The following is a 14,738-nucleotide window of genomic DNA, read 5'->3' on the forward strand; positions in this document are numbered from 1 at the left end:
ATACTGGGGAAAGAGGGAGAGAAAGAGATACTTTATGAACACGTGTATAAATATACAGACAAAAAGTATCTCAAAATCTAAATCTTGTCTCATCTAAAAGTTCTCAGTATTATCTTCAATGCAGCGATTTTTATATCTGAAGTTTTCACCAAAAGGTCTACTCGAAGAGCACAGTACAATATGGTTGGTTTAAATCATCCTCAGATTTAATGGATATATGTTCTTAAGTGGACTGTCTTGCTCTTAAGAGTATCTGACTTTAGAAAACATTCTGACAAGTTGATCATTCACCTCAAAGTTAATGGTTCCTGTGCCCTAGCACTTTCATGTTTTATATGTTCACATATGTACACACAATTTTACATACACAAATATGTATATATACATGTGTACATGCATCATAGAAACATATCAAGCTGTTGCTTTAAAGTTGAATCAAAGGAGTATTAGTAGGAGATATTAATAGGAGAAAATTTCCCCAAAATTTCATATCCTAGAAAAGTAGTCAGTCTAGATTGTGAGCAGAAGTACACTTAGATCAATAATGGTAAATCGTTTAGACACCATATAGCTTTCTGATAACCAGGCAGTCAGAAACCTATCTTTATCTGTTACAGACACACCTCTGCATTTGAGCCTACATTTCTGTCATCATCTTTCTTAGGAAGTCGGGCTGGGATGTAGCTCTGTTGTACGGCACTAGCCTAGCATGTGTGAGGGCCTAGGTATGGTCCCCAGCACCACGAAGTAAACCTACTCAAAACCAAGATTAACATGCACAACCTGTTTTCTGGCACTGCTTTATAATATTAGAGATTTTACTAATTCAGGCACTAAAACTGAGGCCTTAAGGGATTTTGCAATTTGTAGGGCTTTAATACTCAGGTTTCTGTCCACTTTTAAAAAGAGCATCCTCAAATCTTTAAAATACTCCTTTAAGAGTGTTGCCTAAATCTATCATTTATCAGCTCTCAATATCTAGAATAATGAAATGAACAACTGTGTTTGGTTTAACAGCTCCAACCTGACGAGGTCCCTAAATTTTCCTCCTCCACCCTCCTCCCTCGTGGCGTGGTGACAGGCAAGGGCCCAGCCAAGAAAGCCCTGCTGACCACCAGCTGCCCGGAATCCTGCGCATGATGTCTCTGTCCTTGGTCCTGAGATTAACACTGGAGCAAGAGCAGGATTGTGTGTCTATTTCTCCTGTCCCACAGAATTGTAAAACTTATCTTCAAAACCTGGTGGGTTCTTTCAGTGGTGGCAGGAAGTGCAGCCATTTTATCAGCACAGTCAGTGAACAGGAGGAGAAGAAAGAACACCAGTGATGGCTATGCTGCAGTGTGGTAGAGTCACAGCTCCCCTCGTGCTCTCCTGCTGCATCTGCCCACCGTCACCCCGCCACATGCCCCCAGCCATGCACCCACCCAGCCACCTAAGTCTTACTTTCGTACTGGACTGTACTGACGAAGTTTCTGAGGGTAGGTGTTTCAGGAACAGAATGGTCAACATGTAATTTATCTCATTTTCCCCAAGTGTACAGGGAAGTGCTGATGAGAGAACATGCAATCACATATTCACACGATGGGAATGGAGTATGAACATATACTTACGAGAGAAAGCTTTGGGAATTAGTGCATGAAAATCCCTAAAGCCATCAGCCCCATATGTAACTGCAATAAAGAAGGCAGAAAAGAAAGCTGGGTTGTAATACCATTAAAGATACAGCATTAAGAAAACATTACTGCTCAGAACCACTGGTTCACTACTAATCTGCTCTTCTTGGCCTTTGTATGGGCCTCCGAAAAGTAATCACTCTAAACAAGACTTCAGCCCCCAAGAGTGTGGACTCAGCATTGGCAGAACGGTCAGGACCACGCCCTGCCGAGTGTCCCATCTTAGAGGCAACGACCTCAAGTATTCTAGAGCTAGAGGAATGCTTCCAGCAATGCCAGCCCCAGATCTCAGCCTGCTTAGGGCACCTCATGAGAGGGTACAGACTTGCATGGAAGCAGTGTGTATGCTTCATGGGTGGATGGCTTCACAGATGTTCTTACAAAGGAGAGCGTGTTCATGAGAGGTTTTAAAAATTTTTTGTGTGACACATTGGGTGAGGAAAAACGGTTTCCTCCTACCCCCCACATGGCCACCAGTGTATGGGCATTCCTTGGTAGCTGCTTGCTTAAGGTACGTCACCATCCCAAACCTTCTTAATGTTCCACAGGACAGAGTTGTCAGTGTGTTCCTATTTCTGAAGGCTTGGCAGATTCTGCATGTACACACGTGTACACCCACATATACATGCTTTTCCCTCTAAGAGTCACATCCCAATGGCATTAGCCAGGTGCACAAAATAGCTGCTAAATTAAACTTACTGGACAAACGACCTAATTTGCAGAGAAAAGACTCTGAAGTGATAAAATATTTGTTTATCAAACTTTGCTGAAACCAGTATCCTCCAAACTTAGCTGACCACAGGTTCCCCCATGAGAACTTAGGAAAATACTGGGATAATGGGCAAACGTAGTTGAGAAGTATCTGCTTTTGAACCTGCTTCTTGGGGCTACTGGCTTATTTCCTAAAATTCCCTTACACTTCATCTATTGATTATTTCCTCTGATGATCCGAATTTCGTGGGTAATGTCAGCGCCATTCATCGTGCCAGACAGTGAGCATGAATTGGTTTGGTCCCAAACCAGCCAATAATGCAATGCCAAATGTATAAGCTTTGCTGTTCTTGCTATCTTTATTGAGCTCTAAACTTATATACATACACACTTTGCCACCTCTGTTATTCTGTGTCAGGAAGGATCCAGCATCTGAGTGGGAGAAAATGCAAATGTGTTTTATTAAGGAGTATTAAAACCTTGTTAAGATGAGGCATTACACTAGGTGAACAGCAGAAAACTCTGATTCAATGACACGCGTGAGCTGCTGAGAGTACGGATGTGAAAGCTGGGGTGGTGATTGGAAAGCTACCTCCTAACTCATGCCTTCAGCTCTGTAAGCACAGCCTAGCACCTGCTGTGTGCACACACAGGAGCAGAACACTGAGAAAGCTTACTGGTAAACCAAGGAATAAAGGAAGAGATTAGAATGGCATACAACTTGTCTCACCATTAGAAAATGTAAAAAAAACCAAAACTTGTCCTGTCTGGGATCACCTGTAAGCCCACAAACACCAGAATTGCCAGAATGCTTTCCACTGTGTCCATTAGTGTTTGATGTAAAGAATATGACAATGTGACAATGCATCGCTGCACATTAAATGCTAATCATGTGGTAAGAGGCCCAGTTCTTTGCCCAGTGTCATTCAAATTAGCCTGCTAAGCTTTGTCCTAAACATTTGGTTCCCTAAAAATTAAAGAATTAAAAGAGAATATAGCTGCAGCTATCAAGTCCCCTATGCAGTGCCAACAACTCTTGTTCAGGGACCATCCACACCCACAGGATCTCTGAGTTCAGCAACAGAAGTGCGTGCAACCCTCTCACCTATGGAGAAGCCAGAGCCTCAGCAACCATTCACAGGAGCGTCACAGATACCAGGAGCGTCACACATACCAGGAGCATGCAAAACCCTTTCCTTCCTTAGACTTGGAAGCTTAGCGCTGGCCTAAGGGCTGACACTGCACTGGCTGGGCTCCAGAGAAATTTTGGAATTTGCCATGTTGATGGTCAGCATTTACATATGCAAATTAAGACCCTATATTGTTAATATATGCCAGTTGATATCCAAGCCCACACTTCCAGGTGGCCATCCTGGGGTAGTGGAGGCGTGGTGTAAGGGGTGCCTGTGATGGTGAGGTAGTCACTGCAGACATGCACACACATGCAAGTGCACACATAGAAGTGCTCGCACGCGCACACACACACACACATACACACTCTCATTCCGCTGGACACATGCTTATTTTATAGCTAAGCCTCTGCCATAATGTGAGTGTGTCTTGGCCAGAGCACCACCTCAGCCCTGGACAAAGATGCCTGTCCTCAAATCTCACTCCCCCAGCCCTGCTCCTGCTTCCCAGCCCCAGGATGAGAGACGCTGTGACGTCCGCCATGCTCCCTGTTCCAGCACCTCTCCAAGACAGGACCTCGGCGACCACAGCCCTGCTGTGTCCATCGCAGCCTCTGCAGGACCACCCTCAGGGCTGGATGGCAGTGTGGTCCCCAGCCTCGGCCCAGGCTCAGAGGGGCTCCCTGCTTCTCATCCGCTCTCCGGCAGGATGCCTAGGAAGCATGGGTGTGCGTTACAGGATGCTGGATGCACTAGCTTCTTCTTTCAGATGATAGAAGCAATAGTGGGTATTTTCAGAAAGCTGCTCCATGAAGTGAGAACTTGCAGGGGGCATGGTGGAAAGCACCGATGCCTCACAGCCATTTCTGCAGTGGTCCAGTTAGCACGGCGCTGCTCCGCGGTGAATGGTACTTCCACCTGTGGCCTGGCTCTCTAGTGGGGTGTGTCCTCTTGGTCCCCTGGCCTGTCACACACATGCTGGGGTCCCCTGCTCCTGGACGTCCATAGGTCAGCGGGTGACGGGTGGCCACTGAGTTGCGAGGGGAAGAGGTGGCCAGGCAGAGGGCTGTTCGCATGAGGCCCTGCTCAGCCTGAGTGCTGAGCGCCCACGACCCCCAGCCCCAGCCTCCCATTTCCCCAGTGGGGATGCCGAGGCCTGCTGCAGGGGCTGCATGGAGACTCAGGAGGGGGCTCCCAGGGCTCCTCAGGGGCTCTACAGCAGGGAACACCACTGTCGCTGTCTGCTTAGAAGCAAGACAAGGACAGGGGACATCTTATCTATGAGGCCGCAAAGACTCCAGGGCCTGAGGCATGGGCTCCGCCCAGCTAACCTTTGACAAGTGCGGGCACATGCTCTGCAGCCCCCCAGGAGGTCAGGACCTCAGGGAGTGCCAGGGCTCCTTCCAGGCTGCAAGAAGACCTGTCCAGGGCCCCTCCCTGCTGTGCTCCTGCAGGGCCACGCTCTGCCATGGAGTCCAGAGGAGCACGTGGGCCACTGCCCACTTCACTTCCGCCTTACTAATGTGACACCGAGCTCCTTCGCCCAGGAGTGCTCCAGCCAAAGGACCAAGGAAGCTCACTTGCCTGGCGTGTGTGAGGCCCTGGGTGCGCGTGTGCGCGCACACACACACACACACACACACACACACACACACACACACACACACCGCTCCTGTTCATAAGCCCATGGTTTAGGGAAGGGAGAAGTGAACAGGGATTTCCCTCCAGAGAGTAAAAGTAAACAGAAGGAGCTGCAGGGGCAGCGGTCCTCTGTGTGGGATCAGCCTTGAATCATCCAGCTGAGCACACCGCAGGCTTCCTGGTGCTGAGATGCACACCCCGCCCCCTCACGCAGCTGACCACCCTGATGGAACAGAGCCTCCACTGGAGGTGCATTCAGCAGGCCCACACCACACTTGGGGAACCTCTGAATAGTACACCTTGCTTTGTGTTTCTTAAAAAAACAAAAATGATGTCGAGAATATAGAAGCACCTCAGTGATGTTTCCATGTCCTGTAATGTAAGGTTTATGTGAACAGGAGAAAAGGGAAGAATAATAATTACAGTGAGAGAAGCTGGGTGTGATGGTGCACAGCTGTAGTTCCAGCCTCATCTGGGAGGCTGAGGCAGGAGGATCACAAATTCCAGCCCAGCCTGGGCACCTTAGCAAGATCCTGCCTTAAGATTTAAAATAACAAGGGGTGGAGATGCAGATCCACAAGCCCCCGGGTCCAATCCTCAGAACCACAAAGACCAGCAAGAGAACTTAGTTCAAGCTTTAAAATCATAGAAGAAAAAGACACATTCAAGCAACAAACAGCAGGAAGACACAAAAGTGGCCAAGAGATAATGACAGAAGGGCTCTGTCCGCACCACGGGAGGGGCCGTAGTGTCGCATGCAGGTGTCAGGTGTGGCCCCCACGGGCAGCAGGCTGTACTGGGCTGCCAGTCTCGAAGCTGAAGATGGAAGCAACCATATTAACTCCACCGTCAGCTGCCTCCCTGGGACGGGGTCATGCTTGTGCCGCCAGCTCGTCAGTGAGGTGTTAGATAAAATGTGGCAGCCTGCCCCATGGAGCACTACTCAGCCGTAGAGAAGGGTACATTTGAGGATGTGCAGGAGCATGGATGCGCGCTGAGACCATGATGCTAAGAAAGAAAGGAGATGTAGAAGGTTAAGTGTTACATGGTTTTTCTTGAGAAACACAAATTATAAGTAATTTCAGGGATACACGTCAGCTGAGAGGAAGCAGGGAGGTAGGCCTTTCACAGATGGGAAGGGGACCTAGAGATGCGGCGGGGAGGAGAGGGAGAGGGAGTAAAAAGGACTAAGGTGTGGTGTGGGCACGCGCCAACACCCCATGGTGAGCGTGCTCCTCATGTACTGTGAATACGTACTAATAAAAAAGTAAGAGTAAGTCCACAAAAATAAAATCAAAAGCAGAGAGATGTGTATCACTCCTGGCTTAACATGCGGAGACGCAGCAGAGAGGCCCTGAGCCGGAACTCCATTCTGCCTGGTCCCGAAGCAGCCCCATACACAGGACCCGGCTCCCCTGGCGCTGCCACACCCACGGCCATTCCCTCCCATCCCCAACCTGGCCTGTGTCAGCCCCAGAGATTCCAGAAGCCCAGGAGCCACCTCAGGGAGGCCCGAGATAAAGTAATCTCCCCTGGGACACACAGAGGGCGGGCCCAACGGGTCCCTGTCCAAATTCCAAGCACAGCGTGACTCAGCACCACGGGAGGCGGACGGGAAGCGGCCCAGCCCTCAGCACCCATGCCACAGGCTGCCTTCAGGAAGGGGAGCCTGTGTGCTCATCGGGCTGAGTGACCCCGGGCGTCAGCGGCCCCTGGTAACAGGGCCGGATGAGGTGGTCATGCGGCCTTGCCCCTCCATGACCACTGCGCCAGCGCCTGCTCCTCGGCTGCCTGCTCAGGCCGCAGCCTGTGGGCACAGAGCAGCAGAGCACACAGGCCACAGGGAGTGCCTGTAACTGGCCGGGATTTCTTAGAGGGAAGCGAGTCTGGGATTGGGCTGGGGCTGGAGCCCGAGGGCGGTGGATGCCTCTGGGCTGGTGCAGCAGCCGCGCAGGTTTTTGTCCAAGTCTCACATCTCCTGGAAGAATCTTCAAATATCCCCTTTTTCTTAGGAGGCAGCAGCCGCTTCTTGGGATTGCAGGGTCTCAGAAAGCCCTGTCCTTCACAGCGGGAGTGTTTCTCCGAAAGAGGTAGCTCCTCCCTTTCTTTCCTGTTTTTCTCCTTTTGTGATTCATCAGCACTTGACCAGAAACTGTGTGGAAAAGGCCCTGTTTAAGTCAGGCCTGCCTCCCAGCTAGGAATCCGGGAGCCCTGAGCAACAGGTGACAGCGAAGTCCCAGTGAGCTTCTAGCCATGGGTGCAGTTACACAGTGCTACCTTTTTAACTCTTGAGGCAGCCCTGGGGAGACGTCCCCGGCCCACTTCCCAGCGGGCAAGAAGAGACTCTGGAGGTCACCGAGGTGGCGCCTACAGCAGCCCAGGGTCAGAGCCGCGTGCACAGCCAGGTGCCTGCCCCTGGAGGACACGGGGTGGCCCTGGGTCAGAGGAGACCCAGAGGGATGGCATTTGAAAGGTGAACATAGGAGAGAAATTCCTCCCGCAGTGAGGAATCCTGGATGCGGGGACGGTGGGGTGGGGCGACCCAGAGGCCACCAGGTCCCCGGGTGTGGCTGGGCCTCAGGGTCGCTGGTGGGCCTGGCCAGGGAGTGGCTGACCGCAACTCAACAAGGCAGAGAGGAAGCTGGGCACCAGGGGCCTCGGCACTCGGCAGCACCTGAGGAGCGGACTGAGCCTGCCTGCCACAGGCAGCGTGGGGTCGCCCCCAGGGTCACAGCACAGTGCGGGGCAGCGGCCGGCAGGGCGAGGCCGGAGCCTCCCGCTCCCACTTCTCCATTGGTCCCTGTCCCACTGGGCTCCCGCCTCATCCAGATGCACCATCCCCGGGAGGGAGGAGGGCCACCAGAGATTGTGACACCGCGCCTGTGTCATAGTGTAACTGGGTTTCCACATCCTCCCGGCTGTATTGTAAGAGCCCGAGAAGAGGAAGCAGGCGAATCGTGAAATATAGGAATGCAGGGAAAGAGGAAGCCGCCCAGGATGGAGCCCAACCGACAGCGACAGCGGGGAGCGATGGAGAAGTGACAGGGAGGGAAGTGCGGCCGCGGGAATGGCGCTCGCTGCTGCGGGGGCTGGCGGGGCATGCGTGCACACAGACACAGGGACACACAGGAGGACATGCAGACACATAACACGCCTGCAGATACGCTCAGGCACACATGCAGACACAGATAAACAGAGATACCTCACACAGAGACACCTTCCTAATAGAGACAAGCACACAGACACACTCATTCACACACAGGTGCACACCCCCTACCCACACTCATACACAGAAACGTGCAGTTACACACCATCATCACACTCAAATACCTCAGCTGTGTACACACACACACACACACACACAGTCCTTCTTGCTCCTAAATCAAACTTGAGACCGAGCCTGTGCTCCGGAAGCAGAGCTCACCCGGCTGAGCCACCTGTGGACACCTGCAAGCCACTGGCGCATCTGCCTGCATGGGCCACATCCGGAACCCAAGACCCCTGGCGATTCCAGCGGGCCTCCCCGTGACCTTTCTCTTGGACGTAAAGAGCCAGGGCTAACACACTGCACAGTCCTTACTGGAGAGTCCCGTGTAAATGTAGGGCAGAGACCAAAACATGGATGAAGGGAACAAACTGAGTAAGGGTGTCCTGGGAACCGCATTCATGGACTTGCGATACCAGTGTTTAAATGAAGGGCTCGCGCAAGCAGAGGGGCACCTGGGAAAGGAGAACACAGCAGCCAGGCCACCCGTTTGTGGCATTTTCTGTTGGTGGAGATAACAGGCAGAGCCGCAGGTCCAGGCATGCCCCGCAGGGCCGTCTGGAGGTTGCACAGAGAAAGCCCTTATCTGGTGTTTTCACAGGCATGTGGCGTGAGCTGGCTGGGGCTGCCTGGAGGCTGGCGGCCTGGCCCCGGAGGCCGCCATGGATGAAGGTCCCCATACCAGTGCGCGTCTGTCGTCAGTGCCCTCTTGTCCCTGTCCTTGCTTCCCAAGAGAGACATCTGCTGCCCCCAAGACCACACCACTGCAATCTGTGCATCTCTAACCTGAGCGGCACCCAAGAACTGAGCGTTTCCACCTGTCTATGCTTTTGCAAGCAGCACCTTCGCCACTGCAGGGAATCTCAAGTGACAGGCTGCGGATGAGGCCGATGTGGACAGAAGCTCCACCCCTCCACTCACCTCTGTCCCGCGGGCTGCGGAGGCCGCACCCTGGTGGGCAGGGACCCCCTGTGCATAGCTGGGGACACAGGACGGCCCTCTGGTGCCCTCCACCCTTGTCCCGGTCACGGAGGACAGCACCCTCCAGATACCTGCCTCAGAGCATTAGCTCTCTTCTGGGAGGAGGAGCACCCTTGTCTCAGCCCTCTCCCTGCAGGGTGGAGAGGTGGCTGGGTTCACCTGCTGAAGGCTGACTCGCTGGCACCCAGGGCCTCCACTTTCCACGGAGACCTGGCCCATCCTGAGCCTCCCGATGTGAGCGTGGGGCGGGTGCTCCGGCCAGCACTGCTTTGCCCCACCGCTCGACGTCCTTCCCTGCCAGGGCGTCCCCGACATCCACGGGTCCCGCTGTAGCCGACTGTGCACACCACCACAGCCCTCAGCGTGGCTGAGATAAACTGCAGTGCATTCAGCAAGCATCCACTCAACCCGGGGACCCTCGCTGAGGACCCGCCCCTCCCGAGGGGCCTGTGCGCACCCAGGGGTGTCACCAAGGGTGCTGATGCGCTCCTCTTGCAGTTTGCAACCAGTCCGCAGGAAGGAAACGTTGGGACCAGAAACGGGACAAGCGCGTCCCCTGTTCTTCCAGCACCTCTCGGGATGACGCCCGGAACCCCGCCCCGGCTCTGCTGCCTGCTTTCCTCCCTGGGCCCGGAGGCCGCACAGAGAATGCCGTGCACACAGGTGTAGAAGGGACACAGGACCGTGCATGCTGGACAGCACGGAGAATCGGGCACAGGCCCTGCTGGGACACAGCAGGTCACCCACGGGGGGTACGGACAGACGGCTTTTGCCTTTGCCCTAGTCCGCTCTTTGCTCATCTCCCACGCCCCAGGATCACTGTCCAGATGAACTGGCCGCTCCCGGCTCCGTGTGGGCCTCACCTGCTCAGGACCCCATACACGGAAGGCTCACGTGGGTTTAAGTCCCCAGTTGGAGGAGCACCCACAGAATCCACAAATCGCTGCTGTCCGGGGAGATTGTGCTTTCTCTGTGTCCCTGCTCTGCCCCGCTCTGCACCCGGCTGGGTCCCAGCGTGCAGGGGTGTCCCTGGGGACAGGTGCTGGGAGCCTGTTGGGGACAGCAGATCTGCCCTGAAGAAAGCAGGCTGAGCCCCGGGAGACATAACACTCGTGGGGAGAAACACGCAAGAGGGCAGCGACACTTAATAACTAAGCATCGGTAACCCACCAGCACACTTGGAGGCACACAGCGGAGAGAGTTCTTCGAGTCAGCATAGCACACCGAACGGTTTTGACCCAGGCCCTCGGCCGACAGCCTGCCCTTCTGGCTTTCCTAGCCCTCGGGGCCTGGCCATCTTTCCCTGTGTCGCCTGCACCATTTGCCTGCCCTACCTCTGTCCTGTGCACATCATAATTGCACTGCCTGTTACCCAAGGCCCTCATCATGTCTCACCGGTCACTTGTCACCGGTGTCCCTGGACACTGGTCAGGGGTCCACGTCCTGGTATCAGAGTGCCCCAGTGTCGAGGCTGGACGGGACATGAGCACAAGGACAGCAACTTCGTCTTCTGCTCTCCCTCAGCATACAGTGTCCCACTGCGGAAACAAAGGATGCAGAGGTAGGCAAGAGCCTGAGGTCGGGGTGCGGCAGCCTGGAAGGACGGGAGGGCGGACACGGCCCCTCCCCACCCCCAGCAGGAGTGTGGCTGAGTGAGAGTGCAGAGGCAGAGGCAGAAAGGGGAGCCCTGTAGCCTTCACATCCCGCTTTCTTTTCCGTTCCCTCCGTCTCTTTATTTTCTATCCATCTGTCCATCTCTGCAGTATGGGGACCTGAACCCAGGGCCTTATACTGTGCTACATCTTCAGCCTTTTCTCTTTTTATAGTTTTTAGTTTGAGGCAGGGTCTCCTGAACTCATTAAGTTGCCCAAGGTGGGCTTAAACTTGCAATCCTCCTGCCTCAGCCTCTCAGAGTGCTGGGGTGACAGGCATTTGTGGTCTCTTTTTCAGGGCAAATGTCCTGAGAATCTTGCAGAAGTGGAACTGCAATCCCTGTTAGGGTGAGAGTGGCCGTAATCCCCGTGTCCCGTGCTGGCTGTGGGCCCCGCATTTGGAACCTTACTCTGCAGTCCTGGGCTTCCAGCCCTTTCCTTTATGTCTCCTGTCTCTTCAGAAGAGATTCTCCTAGGAAGACCAAGTCAGCAAAGAGGTATGGGGAGCCTTTGTCTTGCTTATTAGCAGTATTAATTTTCACTCAATAAAGTATAAAAAACTCCAAACCTGTGTAAGAAGGGAATGCACGTACTACATGTAATGCCTAGGAAGTGTTACCCTCAGCCTTGACAATATATTTTAATCTAGGCCGCAGTCGGGAGGAGGGCCAAGTAAAATAAAATTCCTAACAAACAGTAAAAACACATTTGCCTATCTGTGTGTCACAGAAGGGAATGTGGCTCATGCTTGGTTTCAACATGGAGCTTCAGGTTTCGGGGCAGAAGTGCAAGCAAAGCTCAGATTGGAAGGATCTGCGTGAAAACCAGAGAGGTCGATGACATCAGGCCTTGGCTACGTATGAACAGAAGCCTGGAGATCAGCAGCCTCCGGCTGGTCTCCTCTGCTCCGCCTGCCCTCCCCCTTACTCAGGAGCCGCACACATCCACAGCACCAGCCAGCAGCCGGGGCTCGGGGAGAAGGAAAGTAAAACGGCTCTGCACAAGGACCGGGAGAATCGGGAAGCCCTGAACTTCGGTCACCGAGCTCACTCACGGGCGAGTCCCTGAGACGCTCCCCGCACTGCTGATGTGCAGGGTAGACGTCAGCTGAGCAGTTCTTCCTGATCTCAGTGCTTCTCGTGAGAAGCTGCAATTCAGAAAGCAGAGAGAAAGAAGGTGCTACCAGAGATGCGAGGATCCACAGCTGGGTCTGGCCACAGTCTCAGGGGCTTGCCCATCCAAAGACTCAGATGCTGTGGGTTGACACAAGTTCACGTTCCGGTGCCAGGAAGGCTGCACACTTGGAATACAGGCTGACGCGGAACACATGATCAGTGCCCCTGCCGCGCAGAGATCAGAGGGCCTGCTGGGGTGGACGAACGCCTGAGGGAGGGCCAGGCGCGGCTCGGGGCAGAGAGCGAGCCCAGCATGCATTTCCCAGGTTCCGTCCCCAGCACCACAAACAAACAAGTGAACAAATAAAAAATGTTAAAAAGAGAATGATCGAGCAAGCAAATAAGCTGGTGATGCACAAAGCATCTACCTACCAGTGACCTCGCTGTAACATCTGCCTAGTATTTGTCGCACTAAACTTGAGTTAAGAAGGAAAAGTGACCATGTTTCTAGTCTTTAAAGGGCTGGGGAGCCCTTGTATGGCAGGAGCAAGGCCTTGGGTTCAATTCCCAGTGCCAACCCAACCCCCAGAAAGAACAGTAGTCTTCAGAGAATCTTGAGGCAAGAGATGTCCTCACGCAGGGATGGTTCCTTATTCCAAAGGGTTAAAACACACTGGACACCAAGTGGAGTAGGCTTCGTCTGGAAACTTTAGTCCTGAGAGTGTCTCTTCCCCCGAGGTGCTGGATTCAGGAGACACTGTCCGAGTGTGAGAAGCTCGTATGAGACTCGGCACAGTTCCAAGTGTCATAGAGGCTCCAGGGCTCGGGTGCCACGAACGGCTGGCCAGGTGGTTTTAGAGCTGACTGGACAGCGAGTCCAGTCCATTTCTGTTGCAAAAGATACTGCCCGTGGGGTTGCAACTAGGTGCCAGGGGCAGAAATCTCAGGCAGGGGCAAAAGAGCCCCGTGTGGTGGCTTCCAGGGACCTGCTGCTGGGAAAGCAGACAGGGAGGAAACACAGAGTGTTCTGAGATTAAAAACAGGAAATGGGTGAATTCAGTGCCCCTTCTGGGAAATGGTGAAATGAAATGTTTCAACCTTAAGGTGTAATCATGCAAAACTGAGTTTATCAAGGTTATGAAGACACAGGACTTCTCAGCAAGATAAATGGCTTTTTAACTTAAAAAGAAACAAACCCCGTGGATACAGTGGCTCAGCCCCCCCGCTGTGGTCTCACAGGGCTATTGGGAACGTGAACCCCTCTGTTCTCCGCGCCATAAACCCTATGTGAAGAAAGAGGTGGCACCTAATGGAGAATGGTGACGTGGCCACCTTTCGGGGATCTCAGCCGAAGCTCCCCAAGCTCATGAGCCGCTGGTGCCGCTGTTTATCCGGAGCGGGACACGGGGATTGAACTGACCAACTGGAGTTACTATGTTGAACCCTAAACCCTGCTGCGGGAAAGCACAGCTTGCATGTGAGAAAGAGCAGGCTTCAAGCTGGGGACTGTGTCAAGTGCAGGCACCCACTGCTGGCTTGCTCCATGGCCTGGCCTCCTGGGGACCATCTGTCACCTAACCACAGCCACTGGCTCTGCTTGCAGGGAACAAGTGGGGCCCAGGGCCCAGCAGTCCCTTTTCACAGGTTGACACCCGGGCGGTTGACAAATCACACCAAAGATCTGCATTTATGAGTAACCCATGCAAATGCGAGGGAATGAAAGGATAGAAATGATGGGAACCCTAACGGTGTATGTATTTTCACACTTCAGTGACACATTTCTAACGGTCAAGAGCTAGGCGGACTTATCCGTCTGCAAGGTTAGCGTCGCTTGGCATGACGAGTTATCAGCTCCGATTCACCGTCCTGCCTGCCTCTGCATCCTGCCGAGGCTTTGCCGAGTGGTGCAAGCTCCCTGAGAGCAAGTGTTCTCTCAAAAATGGGGGGCGGGGCGGGGGCTGCTGGTGGTTCAGGAGTGCCCCCTGTGAGTGCAGGTGCGTCTGCACCTAGAGGCAGAAGGCGGGAGACGTGGGTGATGAGGGCAGGCTGGCATGTTTTGAGCGACAGAGTAAGGGACCAGGCTGGGCTCCTTGCCAAGGGGCAATGCCCCAAGCGCCTCGGTGCTCCACCCGGGTGAGGACCCAGGATCGCACGCTCTGAGACGGATGCCAGAAGCACCTGGCTTCTCAGACAGATGACCACCACTCAAAGCCACATGGGGTGGACAGTGGATGTGGGTCTGCAAGGCCACCCTGATGACACACCACTGCCCTCATCCTCCTCCACAGAAAGCCCGCTCCTGGCCTGAGGTCTTTCCATCTGCTTCTCACCTAATTTCTCATTGTGAACACTGGTATTTCTAATTCTACTTCTTTCTGAATGAATTTATCAGATAAGACACCAACTCTCTGGTTTCCAGAACCTTGGCTCAAATGGTGCATGCAGGGCTGCCATTCATGCCGAACGTGTTTACTGCAGACCTTATAATACTACTCCCCTCCCCCCTCCCCTCCTCTCCCTTCCTCTCCCCTCCCTTCCTCTCCCCTCCCCTCCTCTCCTCTCCCTCCCCT

The 14,738-nt window shown here is 53.6% G+C and overlaps 1 protein-coding gene across 12 annotated transcripts in view; it reads right to left on the bottom strand.

Moving 5' to 3' along the window:
* Window positions 1–14,738, bottom strand: part of Ikzf1 (IKAROS family zinc finger 1 (Ikaros)) — a 103,804-nt gene that overhangs the window by 47,587 nt on the left and 41,479 nt on the right. For 7 of the 12 annotated variants that reach the window (XM_013520618.1, XM_013520615.1, XM_013520614.1 and 4 more), the window contains exon 4: window positions 1,611–1,670. The exons of the other annotated variants lie outside the window; for them this stretch is intronic. In XM_013520618.1, coding sequence (XP_013376072.1) covers window positions 1,611–1,670 — 60 coding nt within the window. The remainder of the gene's footprint in view (window positions 1–1,610; window positions 1,671–14,738) is intronic. 12 annotated transcript variants of the gene reach the window in all.

Source organism: Chinchilla lanigera, unplaced genomic scaffold (genome assembly GCF_000276665.1).
Source record: "Chinchilla lanigera isolate Chin_1 unplaced genomic scaffold, ChiLan1.0 scaffold00055, whole genome shotgun sequence".
Lineage (NCBI taxonomy): Eukaryota > Metazoa > Chordata > Mammalia > Rodentia > Chinchillidae > Chinchilla > Chinchilla lanigera.